This window comes from Dermacentor silvarum, chromosome 3 (genome assembly GCF_013339745.2).
Source record: "Dermacentor silvarum isolate Dsil-2018 chromosome 3, BIME_Dsil_1.4, whole genome shotgun sequence".
In the NCBI taxonomy this organism is placed as follows: Eukaryota; Metazoa; Arthropoda; class Arachnida; order Ixodida; family Ixodidae; genus Dermacentor; species Dermacentor silvarum.
In genome coordinates this window covers 56044945-56062288 of record NC_051156.1, presented here as the reverse complement: position 1 = coordinate 56062288, position 17344 = coordinate 56044945, and the positions used below count along the sequence as shown (strand labels likewise).

General features: G+C 46.3%; 1 protein-coding gene across 1 annotated transcript in view; it reads left to right on the top strand.

The window, feature by feature from the left end:
* LOC119444367 (fatty acid synthase-like) overlaps positions 1-17344 on the top strand; it is a 296692-nt gene that overhangs the window by 244651 nt on the left and 34697 nt on the right. Inside the window, exon 26 of the mRNA XM_049663302.1 lies at positions 3025-3252. Coding sequence (XP_049519259.1) covers positions 3025-3252 — 228 coding nt within the window. The remainder of the gene's footprint in view (positions 1-3024; positions 3253-17344) is intronic.

Sequence of the window (17344 nt, the reverse complement as noted above, 5' to 3'; positions counted from 1 at the left end):
CATGTTCGATGAACATCTCACCCAGCTACGAAGTGTCCTTACCGCAATACGCAAGGCAAACCTCACCATCAAGCCTGAAAAATGTTACTTTGGTTACCAGGAACTCAAGTTTTTAGGCCACGTGGTCAGCTCCCAAGGAGTACGACCAGACCCAGAAAAGCTCGCTGCCGTTGCCGAGTTTCCTCACCCTAAAGACAAGAAGGCTGTTCAGCAGTTCCTGGGCCTCTGCGCTTACTACCGCCGTTTCGTTGAAAGCTTCTCAAGGATTGCTGAACCTCTCACGAGACTGACGCGGCAAGATGTGCCCTTTGCGTGGATGGAAGACCAATAGCAGGCCTTCACCGAACTGCGCAAACGCCTTCAATCCGCTCCAGTGCTGGCGCATTTTGATAACACCGCGGCAACTGAAATTCACACAGACGCAAGCAACGTAGCACTCGGGGCCATTCTGGTTCAATGGCAAGACGGCGCAGAACGTGCAATTTCGTACGCGAGCCGTAGTCTTACAAAAGCAGAAGCTAATTATTCAACCACTGAAAAAGAATGTTTAGCCGTCGTGTGGGCCATCAGAAAGTTCCGACCTTACTTATACGGCCCACCATTTCGAGCGATCAGTGACCACCATTCGCTCTGCTGGCTTGCCAATCTACGAGACCCGTCAGGTCGCCTCGCTCGTTGGAACCTCCGCCTCCAGGAACACGACATAACTGTTGTCTACAGATCGGGCCATAAGCATAGTGACGCTGACTGCTTGTCACGTTCCCCTATTCGCTTGACATCCTCCGACATGGAGCTAGATTTGCCATTTCTTGGTGTCGTCGACGTGGTGCGCATGGCTGGTTATCAACGTGCAGACTCTTAACTGCTTCCAGCCATCCGATATCTCGAGGGAGCTGACGTTGTTGTCCCACGCCCACTTTCACGAGGATTGACATCGTACTGCCTGCGGAACGATGTCCTGTACAATAAAAATTTCGAGAACAGCCAAGAAACGTTCCTTCTCGTCGTTCCGACGGCACTGCGCGAGGAAATTTTACAGGCGTGTCACAACGATCCCTGTGCTGGCCACTTAGGCTTCGCGAGGACATTAGCGCGCATACGGCAGAAATACTATTCGCCACACTTATTTTCGTCGGTTCAGCGCTATGTGCGAACGTCCGTGACTGTCAGAGGAGTAAAGTCCCACCCGTCAAGCCTGCCGGCCTCCTTCAGCCTTTGTATCCGCCTACAGCACCGTTCCAGCAAGTCGGAATGGACCTTCTTGGTCCGTTCCCCAGGTCTTCCTTGCAAAACAAGTGGATAATCGTGGCAACTGATTATTTAACTCGCTATGCGGTGACAAAAACCGTAGCCGAGGGGAACTGCTGCTGAAGTCGCCAACTTCTTCATCCACAACATCGTGCTTCGTCCCGGTACACCCGCTGAGCTCATTACTGACCGTGGTGCAGCATTTACAGCGGAGTTGTTGCAACAAGTTGTCACGCTGACGCACACCGACCACCGAAGGACCACAGCCTATCATCCCCAGACTAACGGCTTAACAGAGCGCCTGAACAGAACATTGGCCGACATGCTATCCATGTACATCGATGTCGAACACAAAACATGGGACGAAATTTTGCCATACGTGATATTTGCTTACAGTAGCCCTATGCAGGAGACCACCGAGTTTACACCATTTGAGCTCGTTTACGGACGTCGCGTTACAACCCCCTTAGACGCCATGCTCCCGGTAGATCACGGAACCACAAGGAATGACACCACTGAAGAGTTCGTCGAGAAAGCAGAAAAAGCTCGCCAGCTTGCTTGGAATCGCATCCGGACCCAGCAGAATACGGACGCCCGCCGTTACAATGGGACCCGACGGACCGTCCAGTACTCACCAGGCGACCGCGTGTGGGTGTGGACACCTATCCGACACCGTGGGCTCTCGGAGAAATTGTTGCGTCACTATTGCGGCCCCTACGAAGTTGTACGCCACCTCAGTGATGTCAACTGCGACGTTGTGCCTCAAAGCTCTGACCCTGGTTCGAACCGACGCCGTCCCCGTGCTGAAGTCGTCCAAGTAGTACGGATGAAGCCGTACTACGCACGCGAGGGATAACTCACAAACCGTTTCAGCATTGTGTACATTCCTGTATGGTTTTTTTTCTTTCATGTTGGCGCTCTTGCCCATAGTGCTCGCCCACTGCCCTTGAAGCGACCGGGTCGGTCGCTTTCGAGAGGGGAGCAATGACGCGAAATAAGTTGGCACGTGGTGACACTGGCCCCTTGAGGCGAGAACGACGAAGTTCGTGGTTGCACGCGCGCTCTCCGAGGTCCAGCCATTACTAAAGACTGACGTGTGTTTGCCTATCTGTTGCTGGTCATCTATTCTAGCTGTACTAGCTGGGTGACAATATTACGAAAAAGAAAAAAGAAGATGCATCAGTGAAATACCATAATTAGCCGGAAAACAGTTTGTATTAGCAGGTGGTGATTAAAAGTACAGAAAAATATTCTGTAATTTGTAAGATGTAAATGCCATCTTTGATTCCATAAGCCTTCATCGTGCCGATCTTGCGAACAACTTGCTCTGGCCGCGGGTAATTGAAACAGCATCTATAATTTCTTCGGAGACCAGCCCGCACAGTACGGATGGCATTTGTTTTCTCAATGAACGTTCTGTTGTTTAACTTTGATGTATACACATTCAGCTGGCTGAAAATACTCAATTCTCTCTTACCTCAAGAGGGTCATAGATACGCTGCTTATTTGCAACACGCAATGCACTAAATATTGTGAAAAAATTCTGTTTTTCTACCGCCAACAACGAACCCAATATTACATGAAAACCGCAAAAAAACCCGTCACCCGCAAGAGAGCAAGTTTTTCCGGTAGGCAACGCAGCAAACCGCTAAATTTAGTGGGAAGACCGGTAAATTGGCAACATTGGTTAGTGCTTGTGTTTACTGCAAGTCCAGCCTTGACCTAGTAATAAACCCTAGCTACAAGTGCGTGTGGCGAATGACGACGTTGTTGCAGGCATCAAGGATCCATCAAGTCTGAACCCGGACGTTAGTTTCGGCGAGCATGGAATGGACTCGCTCATGGCTGTCGAGGTGAAGCAGACGCTGGAGAGAGACTTTGATCTCGTCCTCTCTATGCAACAGATCCGGCAGCTAACCATCAACGAGCTGCGTACAATCGGTAATACCGGCTGTGCCTGTAACGTCACCTCCAGAAACCCCAACACATCAAACAATGAAAAAGGTATTTATTTATTTATTTATTTATTTATTTATTTATTCATTCATTTATTCATTTAAAAAACTTCTTACAGGCCTCGTGAGAAGCTTTGGGTAAGGGGGGCTTCACAATAAAATATAAAACAGCATAGCTACAGAGTACATAGTATATATGCACGATTAATTGGCATAACAATAATGGACACTCATGATTTCCTGCGCACGTTAGATGATTACACAAAATTACTTATAGAGGTGACGTGCTTATTAGAGTATAAAACAAAAGGTACAGTTCGCATAAGAATAGGCAATTAAATGTCGCATACATAAGTATAAAAATAGCAATAACAACAAATAACAGTGAACCCATAAACGGAAGGATTACACCAGCATTGCACAAAAATATATTGGACTAGTGACGTTCTCATGAGAAAAAAAAAGATGCATATCGCACAAGAATAAGCAGTTCGATGTCCTACATAGCAATACAAGAAAAAGAGCAAACTCATCCCATAAACGAGAAAGACAACAGAAGGCGTATCATGAGGAAACATAAGAAAAAGGCAACAGACATTTTTGTCGAGATTACGCAATCGAATGTAAGATTATGAGCTGGCGAAATTTGTCAGGATTTTTTTCGAACACAATGGATTAAGGAAGGGCATTCAATGATCGAATGGCACAGGGAAGCGCCGACCAATTGAATGCGTGAATGTTTCCGTATATGCGAGTGAAGCGGAGGTGATTATGTACCCTGCGTGATGTGCAAGGTGCAAATTCAAGCCGCAAGGAAGATTTTCTATTCGCATGAACGTACTTATAAAGCAGCGATAAGAGAGTGAAGTCACGAAGTATACTGAGGGGTGGAAGTATGATATCCAGTTTTATTTGCGAAATACTAGAATTGTTTGTATACTTAGGTAAACCTTGCGGCCCTATTTTGGACAGATTCTAATAAGCTGGTTAGGTTGTATGATAGGGTTACCACATTGGAGAGGCGAATTCGAGCTGCGGGCGCACAAACGTCTGGAAAGCTAGCTTGTGGATGTTGGAGGGTCATTTGCGCAGGGTTCGATTTAAGTACCTCAGTGACTTTGAAGCATTAACACATATAGTAGTAATGTGATTGTTCCAGGAAATATTTGGCACGAGACGAGAATAATTCCCAAGTACTCGTACGACAAGGCTGGGGAAATCGGGTTCTATAAGGAGGAGGAGGAAACTTCCACCTATCACTTCCAAACACAGCAACTCAGCCCTGAAATTTTCCCCCTTCGTCGAGACGTATGAGGAGAAGATTGAATGCAACGCAGGAGGCGGACACATTAGCAGGAAGCTATAACTGAAACTCATATTGGGTACCCTCAAAACTTCGCATTTCAAAAATTGATCTGTCATTATTTGTTTTGTGCTAATTTCAGATGGACCATGTTTTTTTTTCATAAATCTTGCTCCACGGTGCTGGTTTCCGCAGAACTGAGTCTCCATATTCAGTGTCTCTGTGCTTCGAGTTGTCGAATACTTCTTCTTGGGTCAGCCATCTGATAGCCTTCTCGCTCGCTCAGATTGAAGAGTATCCGCCACGGGCGCATTTGGCAGGAATAAAGTGCGTCGCAAAGAAGAACACGCCGGACTATTTGTGAAGTCGGAACCGTTGGTCGGAAAAATTAACGAAATTGATTCAGAGTTAGTAAAAAAATACGTTTTCGCTTGGGACTCACTCGTACTCAGACTCTTCAAAATTCAATTTAAAGGAGCAAACTCGGGCTCACTAACCAAGATTTAAACCAACCATGCTCGAGCTCACTAGCACTCACATAGATTCACAAGGGAGTCCGAAAGAGAGTCACGTCATCATCCGCAATCTTAGGCCACAGACACTCCGCAAGTCACATAATCAGGTCCGTTTGTACAAAACTCCGTTGGCTCTCATCGATGTGAACTCACTCACATTCCCATTCACACTTGCTTCCTTTCAAGCAAGGGCATACTTGCGTCATCACATACTCACCGGAAGTCACTAGCTCTGGCACTTGCGTGCACTCACTTTGTCACTCGAATTCACATTCGCATTTACTCACACTCACTGAGTGTACTGAGCGAACTCAATATCAACAATGTCTGTAGATACGGACACATAAAGCTTGTATTTCACAGAGAAAGCCATACACAATTTAAATATAGTCCGGCTCACTCAGACTCAAGCGTCTCCTTTAACTAGATGTCTGAAACATCGCTTGCTATCCCATAAATGTCGCCCTGCCCCGCGTTGTGAGGGGGAACCGCGGGATACCACTCGCCACCGCCCTGAACGGAGTCATGTGACCGCCGCCTGCGCAGCGGAGGCGTGGCCTCCGAAATTGCGGCGCTGGAAGGCCATGCGCCGGGCGGCTGTTTACAAGAGGCGCTAGTCACAGGCAACACACAGGCACAAAAGCAGCAGAGCGCAGGAGAGGGAAGGCTAGCGAGTTCGCTGCTCAACTTCAAGGCATGTAGTTAGAGGAGGCTTTGGCTCGAGTTGGAGGGAGTCAACTGATGGGTCAGTTTGCCAACGCATGGTTTGTAGGTACTCTGGCGCTCGCGTAGTAAATTTTCAAATTTTGTAAATCAGGATTTTTTACGCTGCTTTGCCTATGCGATATACTTTGTGGACCTCGATGAAGTTTCGCGGGAAAGTTGTGCATCGGGAGGAATATGCTCGAAAGATTTAAATGATTTGGGTGCATTTAAGGAGCCAGATAAATGTTGAGACGGCGATCGTACCCAGTGAAACGCTCTTTCAGCAGTTTTCAAATTCAATTCGGTATCTCTAGGAAATCTGCCGAGCATTGGCACTTGAAACATTGAATGGGCCCGTACCGCTACCATCTATACTTAAAATGATCCGATAAAAGTGTGTGTTCCAAAGAAATAAACGTATTCATTTGAAAGCGTTAATTACAAGCGGTTATGCAGGGCAAGAATTCTATACTGACCTGTAGAGTTCCCAGAGCAGCCAAGCTACTTTCATTCGAAGTAGGGATGAACAGGTTACAAATTATTCTTCTATAACTAGCGATGAAGTTAGAAGGGCCTTGACAGACATGACCAGGGGACAAGCTGCTGGCGAGATGGAACAACAGTCGATTTAATCAAAGATGGAGGAGATATCATGCTTGAAAAGCTTGTGGCGCTTTATACGCAATGCCTCATGACTTCAGGTGTACCAGAAAGCTGGAAGAACGCCAATATTATACTCATCCATAGGAAGGGAGACGTTAAAGAATTTAAGAATTACAGACCCATTAGCTTGCTTGCAGTATTGTATAAAATATTCACCAAGATAATTTCCAATAGAATCAGGGCAACACTTGGCTTCAGCCAACCAAGAGAACAGGCTGTCTTTAGGAAGGGATATTCTACGATGGATCATATCCGTGTCATAAATCAGGTAATAGAGAAATCTGCGGAGTTCAATCAACCTCTCTATATGGCTTTCGTAGATTATGAAAAATCATTTGATTCAGTAGAGATACCAGCAGCCGTAGAGGCATTGCGTAATCAAGGAGTACAGGAGGCATACGTGAATATCTTGGCAAATATCTACAGGGATTGCAGAGCAACATTGGTTCTCCACAAGAAAAGTAGAAAGATACCTATATAGAAAGGGGTCATGCAAGGAGACACAATCTTTCCAGTGCTATTCACTGCATGCTTAGAAGAAGTAATCAAGCTCTTAGACTGGGAAGCCTTGGAAGTGATGCTCAACGGCGAATATCTCAGCAACCTTCGCTTTGCAGATGACATTGTCCTATTCAGCAACAATAGGGACGAATTGCAGCAAATGATTGAGGACCTTAACCGAGAAAGTGTAAGAGTGGGGTTGAAGATTAACTCTCAGAAGACAAAGGTGATGTTAAAGAGCCTGGCAAGGGAACAAGAATTCTGGATCGCTAGTCAGCATCTAGAGTCTGCAAAGGAGCACGTTTATCTAGGTCAATTAGTCACAGGGGACCCTTGTCGTGAGAAAGAAATTTACAGCAAAATAAAATTGGGTCGGAGTGCATAAGGCCGGCATTGCCAAATCTTGTCTGGGAGCATACCACTGTCGCTGAAAAGAAAAGTGTACAATCATTGAATTGTACCAGTGCTAAAATATGGCGCAGAAACTTGGTAGTTAACAAAGCCCGAGAACAAGTTAAGGACCGCACAAAGAACGATGGAAGGAAAAATGTTAGGCCTAACGTTAAGAGACAGGAGGGAGCGGTGTGGATCAGAGAACAAAGGGGAATAGCCGATATTCTAGTTCGCATTAAGCGGAAAAAATAGAGCTGGGCAGGCCATGTAATGCGCAGGATGGATAACCGGTGGACCATTAGAGTTACAGGATGCATACCAAGAGACGGGAAGCGCAGTAGGGGACGGCAGGAAACTAGGTGGGGTGATGAAGTTAGGAAAATTGCAGGCGCAATGTCAAATCAGCTAGCGCAAGACAGGGGTAATTGGAGATCACAGGGAGAGGCCTTCGTCCGACAGTGGGAATACATATAGGCTGATGATGATGATGAAGACCATGCATTCATAGCAGCCGCTCCAGCAAAACAGTTTGGTTCGCTGGGCCATAGGGGCACCCGGAAGTTTAGCGCACACCGTGCTGCATTTGGTGTTATATTTTGATTACAAATATATCAAAATTTGTCGTATTATCGGTACGTCTTCTAAGTGCTTATGACTTCGCTATTACCCACCTTCATTGCGCAGTTGAAACATCTATCATAACGTGAAGAATAAAAATTATTCAATATTTCCTAATTCGGTAACATGGAATTTTCATTTTTGTGGTGCGATGTTGGTTAGGTAAATTAGATTTCTGCAAAAGCCAAACTGACCGGTCTAACACAGGTGATCAAAATAACCATCTTTTTGAAGTTAGGAACGAAACACTGTATTAATAAAACATTCCGCAGTATTACTCGATGGGCCCAGCTATATGGCCCAGGAAGGAAACCTTCAAAGTGCGCACGGTCGCCACACTATTCGCTGAACGGAAAATTTTGCTTAACGTTGCGAGATTGCTGTGGGACAGTATGAGCTCATATGCTGATATTCTTTCAGGGATTAAGTCGTACAACTGGAGGTGGGCGAATCACATAGTTCATAGGAGGGATAACCGTTTGCATGATAGAGCGAACCAGCGGTTGACTAGACCTTGTTTGGCAAAGCTTTTGTCCTGCAGTGGGCATAAATAACCTCTTAACGACAGAAAAATAACTGATGACAACACTGGGTAAGGATTAACTTAATGTCTAATAGCATTATGATGGAATAACTTGTGTGTTAGGGCAGGCAACCCCATTAAGTTGAAGCAATGTACCTTTAGATCCAAGTGCTCGCAGGGTACCACGTGAGAAAAAGAAATGGCTGTGCCAATAAACGTGGTTGAGACGCTTATGGCATGCACCACCATGTTGAATTCGTCTTTGCCATTATAGGTGTATAATCTCTGTACTCAGCCAATATTAAAGCAATGAAGCAGAATTAACGTCAAAATAATTTGTGGATCCCGCGACGAGTGGTATTACGGGAAACACGTCCGTAAGCTCAGTCTATAAGAACATCTTAGAGAGCGAGCTCGTGCACATGTGCGTCTTGCCAAAATTAGATGAACGTAATGACAAATAACAGGTCATCTGTTGTATTAGCAGAATGAGGAAAAAATTTCGCAGTATTGCCCGAAAGGCGAAGCTGTTAAAACGATCGAGACCGGTGACTGCTTCGAACAGGAACTGTTTATTGAAGAAGTGAAGTGGCGCTTGCTTGCACCAAGGAGCCGTTCTCTTGCTCTTCGTCTTCGAGTATCTTGATGACGATATTTTACAAGCTCCAGCCCGCCCAAATAGTACAGAGATAGGCTTTGGCGGGCTATTTGAAACGCTCTTCAAGAGGGTAGATGTTGTTCACGGATCTTCTGAGAAACTCTTTGTTGCCTGTCCGAAGTAAGCAAGCTCTTGTTACTCCGTCGCGTCCAGGGTAACTTTTTTTCAATTCGGCCCATTTTCCAAAATGTCCTTGGACCCCGCTCTTCAATTGAAACCACATCGCCTTGGGACAATGGTTTCGCTTGTCGTGTCTTGGCTTTGACAATAGCTCCTATTTCCGTGAGATATTCGTGATGCCATCTTTCCACCAAGCTTTCACTAGTTTGCATCTACTTCGACATGCTTCTTCAATGTCTCCGTTGTATAGTCTTGCTTGTCCGTCTTGAAGCTGTTGGCGACCGCCTATGATGTCTGCAGGAGTTATTGGCATGGGCTCATTAGGTTCACCATACGCGTAAGTTAACGGTCGATTTTTGAGCGCTCCTTCAACTTCTGCTACAATTGTGCGTAGCTCCTCTACTGAAGTTGTTTTTCTTAAGATTATTTTTCGCATCGATGTCTTTAGGCTCCGTATGTTGCGTTCGTAGAATGCTCCCCACCACGGGGCGCACTCGGCTATTGTTTTCCATTCTATTTGGCGTATACTGCAGTAATCCTTCACCCATTCGTGCCCAGCAGCGTCAAGCTTTCCGTTAATTTCCTTCTCGGCCTTTGTAAAAGTCCTGGCATTGTCCGAGTAGATTATGACAGGTATATCACGTCGTGCGGTGAATCGCCGGAAAGCTTGTAAAAAACTGGATGTCGACATGTCGTTGGTCATCTCCAAGTGTACTCCTCTCGTTACCGCGCAGGTGAAAATTACTACGTATTGTTTCACAATCTCGTCGTTGCTTTTCGCGTAAAGTGTTCCGGTGAAGTCAACTCCTGTGACTTGAAATGGCCCCGATTCGTTGACTCTGTCCGCAGGGAGTGGAGGCATAGCTTGTGTGGCTGGTCTTGTGTTATGCCTCTTGCATACTATGCATTTGTTTAAAACTATTTTTACAGCTTGTCGACCTTGCAATATCCAAAACTTAGCCCGTAGTTGCGCTAGCGTGGCTTGAACTCCGCCGTGCAATATTATTTTATGAACGTGACGTATCAGTAGTTCCGTGAAATACTCGTCCTTTGGAAGTACGATGACGTGCCGGTTTGATTCTTGGCTGAAATGCAAGCGTCCTTTCTGTCTTATGAGTCCTTTGTCGTCATAGTATACTTCTTGTCCATCTATAAACGTTTTCACGAGGGCGCTCCCGACGGTCTGGCGTGGAGAGTATGTGTCAGTGTTGCCTGTTCGGTCTGGACTGTGAGCTTGCCTTTCGCTTGCATTGCGGAGTGCTAGCTTTCCTTAGATGTTTCCGTTTATTTTTGTCACGAACTACTTACGCTCGTAAATAATGGCATATATACTCATCAAAAGGCTACAGGCCAGCACTGTGCAGTTTATGGGTGCACAAACAACCAGCGGAAAATAACGATTTTAGGGACTAAGTGTGTCCACAACACAGCATTCCGCGAGACCACTGCCGCGATGTGGTATGTTCACGCTTCGCCGGTTTCCTGCATCACCTGAGGACTTGGCATTTCAGTCTAATGTGAACCAATGCACACATCAGTAAAATAACGCATTTTGGTAAACTCTTTTCGGCACATTTCTCCAACAGGTTGTGAGAATTGTCAGCTCTTCGACGCAATATTTTCTCGTATGTAGTGGCAGAGGCTACATTTGTTATTCTTTCAAACACGACTTCATTCCAGTGCCTAATACGGGGGTCACACGGCGCACTTTTGATCGTGATCGAGCCCGATATGGGTCGAATTTCTTGGTCGCGATTGGCTTCTTTGCTCAATCTGCGGAAGGGAGCCAATCGCGGTCGAACATTCCGATCTCGATCGCTATCAAAAGTGGCCGTGTGACACCGGTATAAGATAAACTGGAGCACTCTGCGAGAGAACTAGTCGGTAAATACACTTCGCAACGATCTGGAAAAATCGTGTCCTATGGACGATGTATGCAGACCCTGTGTCCACCAAAACATCCTCTCTGCGTTCACACGCACCCTGCGCGGCCCTGCGCGGCCCTGCCCATAAGGTAATTAACTTCAACAATGTTGTGCTGCATCGAGCTCACCCATATTTGAGCGTTGTCTATGTGCTTGGGCAGCAAGAGTATGCAAAAACTAACGTGTCAACCTCATCAGCGCGGCCTAGCGCCATTGCTAGAGTTCGGGAACCGTAATGCGCTAACTGTGCGTGGCGTAGAAACGCGCTATGTGAGCCCGCGCAAGTAAGAACGTAAAAAAACGGTATTCGCATGGGTACGCGGACAATAGAATCATGCTTGCAAGGATAACAGTAACGAAAAAATAAATAATTCGCACAGTCGATCAAGCGAAATACTTACCTGCGTGCAGTGACCGCTTCGCTGACCACTAAGCGCTTTTCACTCACGTACGGTCAGTAGTGGTTTACAGTCATATCCATATGTATTTATTCGACAATTGTTCAGACTCGACATTACTTTATTATGAACATAGCACAGTGAGACAGTGCAAGGGAAACAAGAGAAATAGCAGATATGGCCCTAACGCTGCAATATTATTGGCTTATTTCGCTTCAGAGATAGCGCACACGAACAATTCTTGCCGTACGCGATATCTTCAATACAAACTTCGCGCACGATCTACGTTAAGGTTCACCGTGAGCGAAGCTTGTTCCAAATTCAGACATTCGAAAGAAAAGCCATTCCAGGTAAACAAACGTAAAAAATAGGTAAACAAATATATCTTTATAACAAGTCCTGTTATAATCCCTATTGGGATGGACAGTATGTATAAATAAATACTAAAAACAAAAATCTAGCACCTGGGCTGTGTCAGTTGCGCTGGCATCTGTGATCACGCGTCGTCGGGCCGCCGGTGCCTGGTTCTATAAGCATTGCCCGACAGCTACGTACGCGCCTGCTTTCGCTATATGAGGCAACCCTCAATCTCTAAACGTAATGGTGATCAGATTCAATCGACGATACGGTCACATGTGCCCAGCAATAACAATGAAATATACCGCTGATTAGCATGTCAGGTCTCGACAAAGCAGACGCGGCTGCCGCCGCTACCGACGAAGAAACACCACATCCACTGGCTGGGCTTGCTGTTGCCATGGCACACTACACTGAGCGCACACGCGAGCACGTGACACATGTAACAAGTCAAGCGGCACAAGACAAGCGAAGCGGAAGAAAACAATCGAAATAATGCGCGGCGAAGATCACACAATCGAAGTGCGGCCGGCCTGCTCTCGCAAGGCGCACGGTCCAAAATGAAGGCGACGTCAGACGTCGCCCGTGTCGGCCAATGGCGCTGCTCAAACGTCGGTTTGTGAAAAGGTCTATATTAAAGGGTTTAGTGCTTGACTTAGCATCGCCACTTGTCTTCCTGAGTAGTACTTGTGTTTGTCGTATCCAATAGGTCTCTGCAGTTATAATCAATTTTCCTGTTAATGGCCCCTCGTGGTGTTCTTTTCTTGCGTTGTTTATGAATCTGAATATCCATGCTGTTACTCTTAGAAGTCGCCCGTATGATGAATAACCTTTTATTTCCAAGATTGGTTCTTTCTCTGTTGATGCTGTGCAGCTTTGACATTGATCTTCCTGTTGATCGTCCATCTGTATATTGATGCGCATCACGCTTCCTCTTTCCGGCTCCACGGAGGTAAACCATTCGGGTCCATGCCACCACATTTTCGAGTTCATTCACGTCTTTGCGCTGATACCCCGTGTAAATAGATCTGCCGGATTGTCTTCACCTTGAATGAACGACCCGCTCGTTTGCAGTGTCTTCTCTGTTACTTCGGCGACTCTGTTGGTAACAAATTTACCCCTTTTGCTTGTTCCTTTGATCCAATGAAGTACAATCATTGAGTCGGTCCAGCAGGCAGCTTCTTGAATTCTTTCGGTGAAGTGACTTTTGATGTAGTCGCTTAGTCTTGATGTTATCACCGCTGCCATTAGCTCAAGTCTTGCTAAACTTAGCTCTTTGATTGGAGCTACACGGCTTTTCGCGGTCAGTAGCCTTGACTCTTTTGTTCCATCGTTGTACACTAGTACTAAGTATGCTGCAGCTCCGTAGGCTGTTGGACTCGTCTCTGCAAACACGTGCAGCTTGTATGCTTGTACTGCTTGATCCTTACTTGCGTAGCATCGGTGAATTTCTAGAGTTCGCAGCTCCTCCGCTTCGGACATCAGGTCCCTTCACTTGTCGCATTCTTCTTTAGGGAGTGGATCATCCCAAGTGACGTCCGTTTTTCACAGTCGTTGAGAGCCTATTTTTGCGCGTATCGTAAAAGGTGACAGCAGACCAAGCGGATCAAATATTCTTGCTGCTGCTTGCGATACTGTCCTCTTGGTTAAGCACGTGGTTGCTGGTAAGCGCGCCCATTTGTCCACAGGGAAGGATATCACGTCTTCTGAGTGCTTCCATATCATGCCAAGAAGCATTGTGTATCCTTTCGATCGAATCTCCATGTGAGCGTAGTCCTTTTCGTTTTCATCTATTATTTTCTTTAATCTGTCTTCATTCGATGTCCATTTTCTCAGGTTCATCGCCGCCTCTTTGAGCACTTGTTTTGCCTCTTTGTGCAGCTTGACAGCTCCGTCAAACGTTGCTGCTCCTGTGATTATATCATCCACGTAAATCGCTTTCTGTAGTTTTTCTGTTGTATCTGGAAATCGCTCAGCCACTTCTTTCAAATGGTGCTTGATTGTAGCTACCAAAAGAAACGTGCGCGGTGTTGTACCAAAAGTAACTCTAGTCATGCGCCAGGTTTGTAGTTCATTCAGCAGCCTACCGTCAGCGTCGTGCTTCCACCACAGAAATCTCATGGCATCTCTGTCCTCTTCATGGATGGAAATTTGTAAGAAGGCCTTCTCCACGTCTCCTACTAGGGCCACCTTTTCATTTCGAAAGTTGATTAAAAGCGAAAGCATGTCTTCGTTTAAATTAGGTCCTGCCTCCCGATTGTCGTTTAATGACATACCCTGCTGCGTGTGTGAAGAGGCGTCGAATACTACACGAACTTTAGTCGTCGCTCGGTCCTCTCGGATAACCGCATGATGTGGCATATAGTAACACAACGTAGTCAGTGGTTCTTCGGATTCCTGAACCTCTTCCGCGACTCCCGAGGTCATATATTCTGAGATAGCTTGATCGTAGCGACACAGCATTTCTTCGTTTTTCTTTAACCTTTTCGTCAGTTGGAGGAGTCTTTTCATTGAATTGTCTTTGTTGATTTCCAAGTTGACGTTTTCTGTCCAAGGCAAGCTGACTTGATAACGACCGTTTAGTTGTACTACCTTATTCTCGAATTCTTCTACAATTTCAGCTTGTGTAGTAGTGCAACTATGTTGTTTGGTTCCCATTGATTCCAAGCTCCAAAACCTCTGTAGCTCTCGCTGTAGTTCTGTTTCCGCAGCTTCAACCTTCAGAACCATGACTGCTTGATTTTGGGCTTGAGTTAATTGTGTTTTAGTTTGCTCCGATGGGCCTTGCAGTACCCAACCCAGTATTGTCTCCACAGACATCAATCTGCTTTCGATTTTTTGTGTTCTGCCAGTGACGAACTCCCAGTAATAATCTGAGCCGATGAGCAGCCCTATAGCATCTGTTGCAGTAGTCGCGGCTCTGTCATCTGCCACTTGTAGCTTTAGTTCATTCATTTCCTCGTTGAGTTTGTGATTTGGAGCAGGTAGATAACTGTGTGAGATGACGTCGACTTGTAGAGCTTCGATCACCGTGGCTGACTTGTTTTCTCGCGTCGCTATAGTTACTTGCACCACGTTCATTTGTTTGAATGTTTCGTCTCCTCCAAACCAACCGATTGTCAGCCTTTCCTTTCGTATTATCTTCGCACCTATTTCTTTTGCTAAGCCAGCTTCAATAAATGTCCGCTGGCTTCCTCTGTCCAATAACAAACGGCAATGTCGGCCAACCTTTTCGCCATCTATCCAAGCTACAGCTGTCTGCAAAAGCACAAAGTATTGCTTTAGATTCTCAGTTGCATGTAGAGTAGACGTCGTCGCTTCCGCTTGCTTTGTTGTGACCTGATCTGCCTTTTCTTGCCTCACCGTTCAACACACTGATGTAGCATGTCGTCCTTTGCATTGCTTGCATATCACTCTTGCTCTACAAATACGTGCGGTGTGTTTTGGCCGGGTGCGTCTGAAACATGCTCTATTCTCGGTTAGAATGGCCTTTTTTTCCGTCATAGGAATGTTCCTACAACAGTACTCAGTTGCGTGGTTGTTCTGCTTGCAGAACAGGCAGCTTCTGTTTTCCGAGCTATAAAAGCTGGAAGTTGTTCTAAGCTGTCTGCTGTTATCCCTTGTCTTCTCAGTTATCCTCTCCTGTTCACGCTGTGTTTCTTCCCGAAACGATATTTGCTCTCGCAGAAATGACATGAGCCTGTTCAACTTTTCCTCACATTCTTTTCCTGTTGTGCTGCTTTGTGCGCTAGCTTCCATGTTTGAGCTGTTTCTCATTGCTTCTTTTGACTTGAACTGCAGGGATAACTCCGGTGGAATTGCTCTTTTCAACGCTGTCAATAACATTGGCGCGAAACTCTCGGTCTCCACCTTCAATGATTTGAGTGCCAATGTGTTGACCTGCACTCTGTTCAATAGCTTGCGTAGTTCATCAGTTTCTTGCGCCGATTTTACTTTCTCTAGGCTCAATAGCTCGGTCATGTGCCGCTGCACTGATTGTTCACGATTTCCGAACGTTGTTTGCAGAATTTTATCGATTCATCATAATTTTCTTCTGCAGAGTACTGAAGCCCTTCTACCGCAGACGCTGCCTTTCCGGTTAGAGATGCTAATAAATAATTGAACTTTTGTCCCTTGCTCATGTTAGGTCTGAGGTGAACTGATGACTCGTATTGCGCCCAGAAGCGGTTCCACTCCAAAGCTCTTCCGCCAAACTTTGTCATTTCTAGCTTAGGTAGTTTTACTAGTTCCTTTGCGTCTTGTTCTGTACTTCATGCGGCCTGCCTTGTTCCGTTATTTAAGTCCACCTGTGCAGGCTATCTCATTCTGAACTCTATGGTAGACAAAATCTTCGTTATTTTCATGTCATACTCTATTATTCTCTCGAATTCAGCTACGGCAGTATCTTCAGTTAAAAATTTCTCCATTTCTTCGTTGGCGTTTTTGAGGTTTTCGCTTATTCCCCTAATCTGCGCGTGCGTTGAGATCAACTCTTCTCTGTTAGCTCCTTCATTAATTTGCTGTTATGCTGAGTTGATGAGCTGCGTTATCTGGGAGCGAAGCGCTTTCCTCTTCTTCGTTATTACTTCTTTGCTCATTGCTAGGCGGTAAAATGACCTCTTACTTGTCAGTCAGCCGTTCCGATGCTTTTGGTTTTCACTTCGGTCTCGTCGCTCGATCCAGGTTGATTTGCTGCTCCACCGCCGTTTTCTTCTCTTCTGCTTCTTTGCAGGTTCACCTTCTTGTGGGCGGGGAGGTAGTATCCTGGTTCACGGCACCATTGTTAAAACGATCGAGACCGGTGACTGCTTCGAACAGGAACTGTTTATTGAAGAAGCATCAATTGCGATAGCAAATTAGTAGAGAGCTATTCGGAGTAGAGATAGTAGTTCTGTCGGCTGCATAAACTTGGACACATTCGCTTACTAACTGAATTAGAAAGCGTGGTGTCAGCGCGCACAAGCAAACATGAAGAGATCACACTCGAAGACCTCAGACAACCACTGTTAAAACGCTGGCAGCAAGCGCAGCCGCCGCAGCGAGTGAAGGTTCGTGCGGTCTATCGTTTCAACGGAAACCTGAGCGGCGAATGCACAGCGCATACAAAGGTCAGAGCCGTGTGGAGATCGCTTGCAAGATACGGTGCGCGCGACAACACCGGCAGCCCGTACCGGCGCAAAGTACAAGAACGCATTTGTTCCAGAGTAGAAGCCCCCCCCCCCTCCCTCCAACGCTGCCTTCCTGTTTTCCTCATTTCGCGTGGGAAACTGCGTCACCAGTTCCCGTTGCGCCCGGTTGCAAGATACGCATTTGGTGCCGCAGCACAGCGTCGCCCCCCTCGCTCCCTTCCATATCCCCACGGCCTTTCGCGCGCGGCGAGTCGCGTTTGCTTTCCATCAGTCCGTTCGCTCTACGTGATTGCGCGCGTCCCCCGCGCGGTTTCACTCGCACATACGGCACGC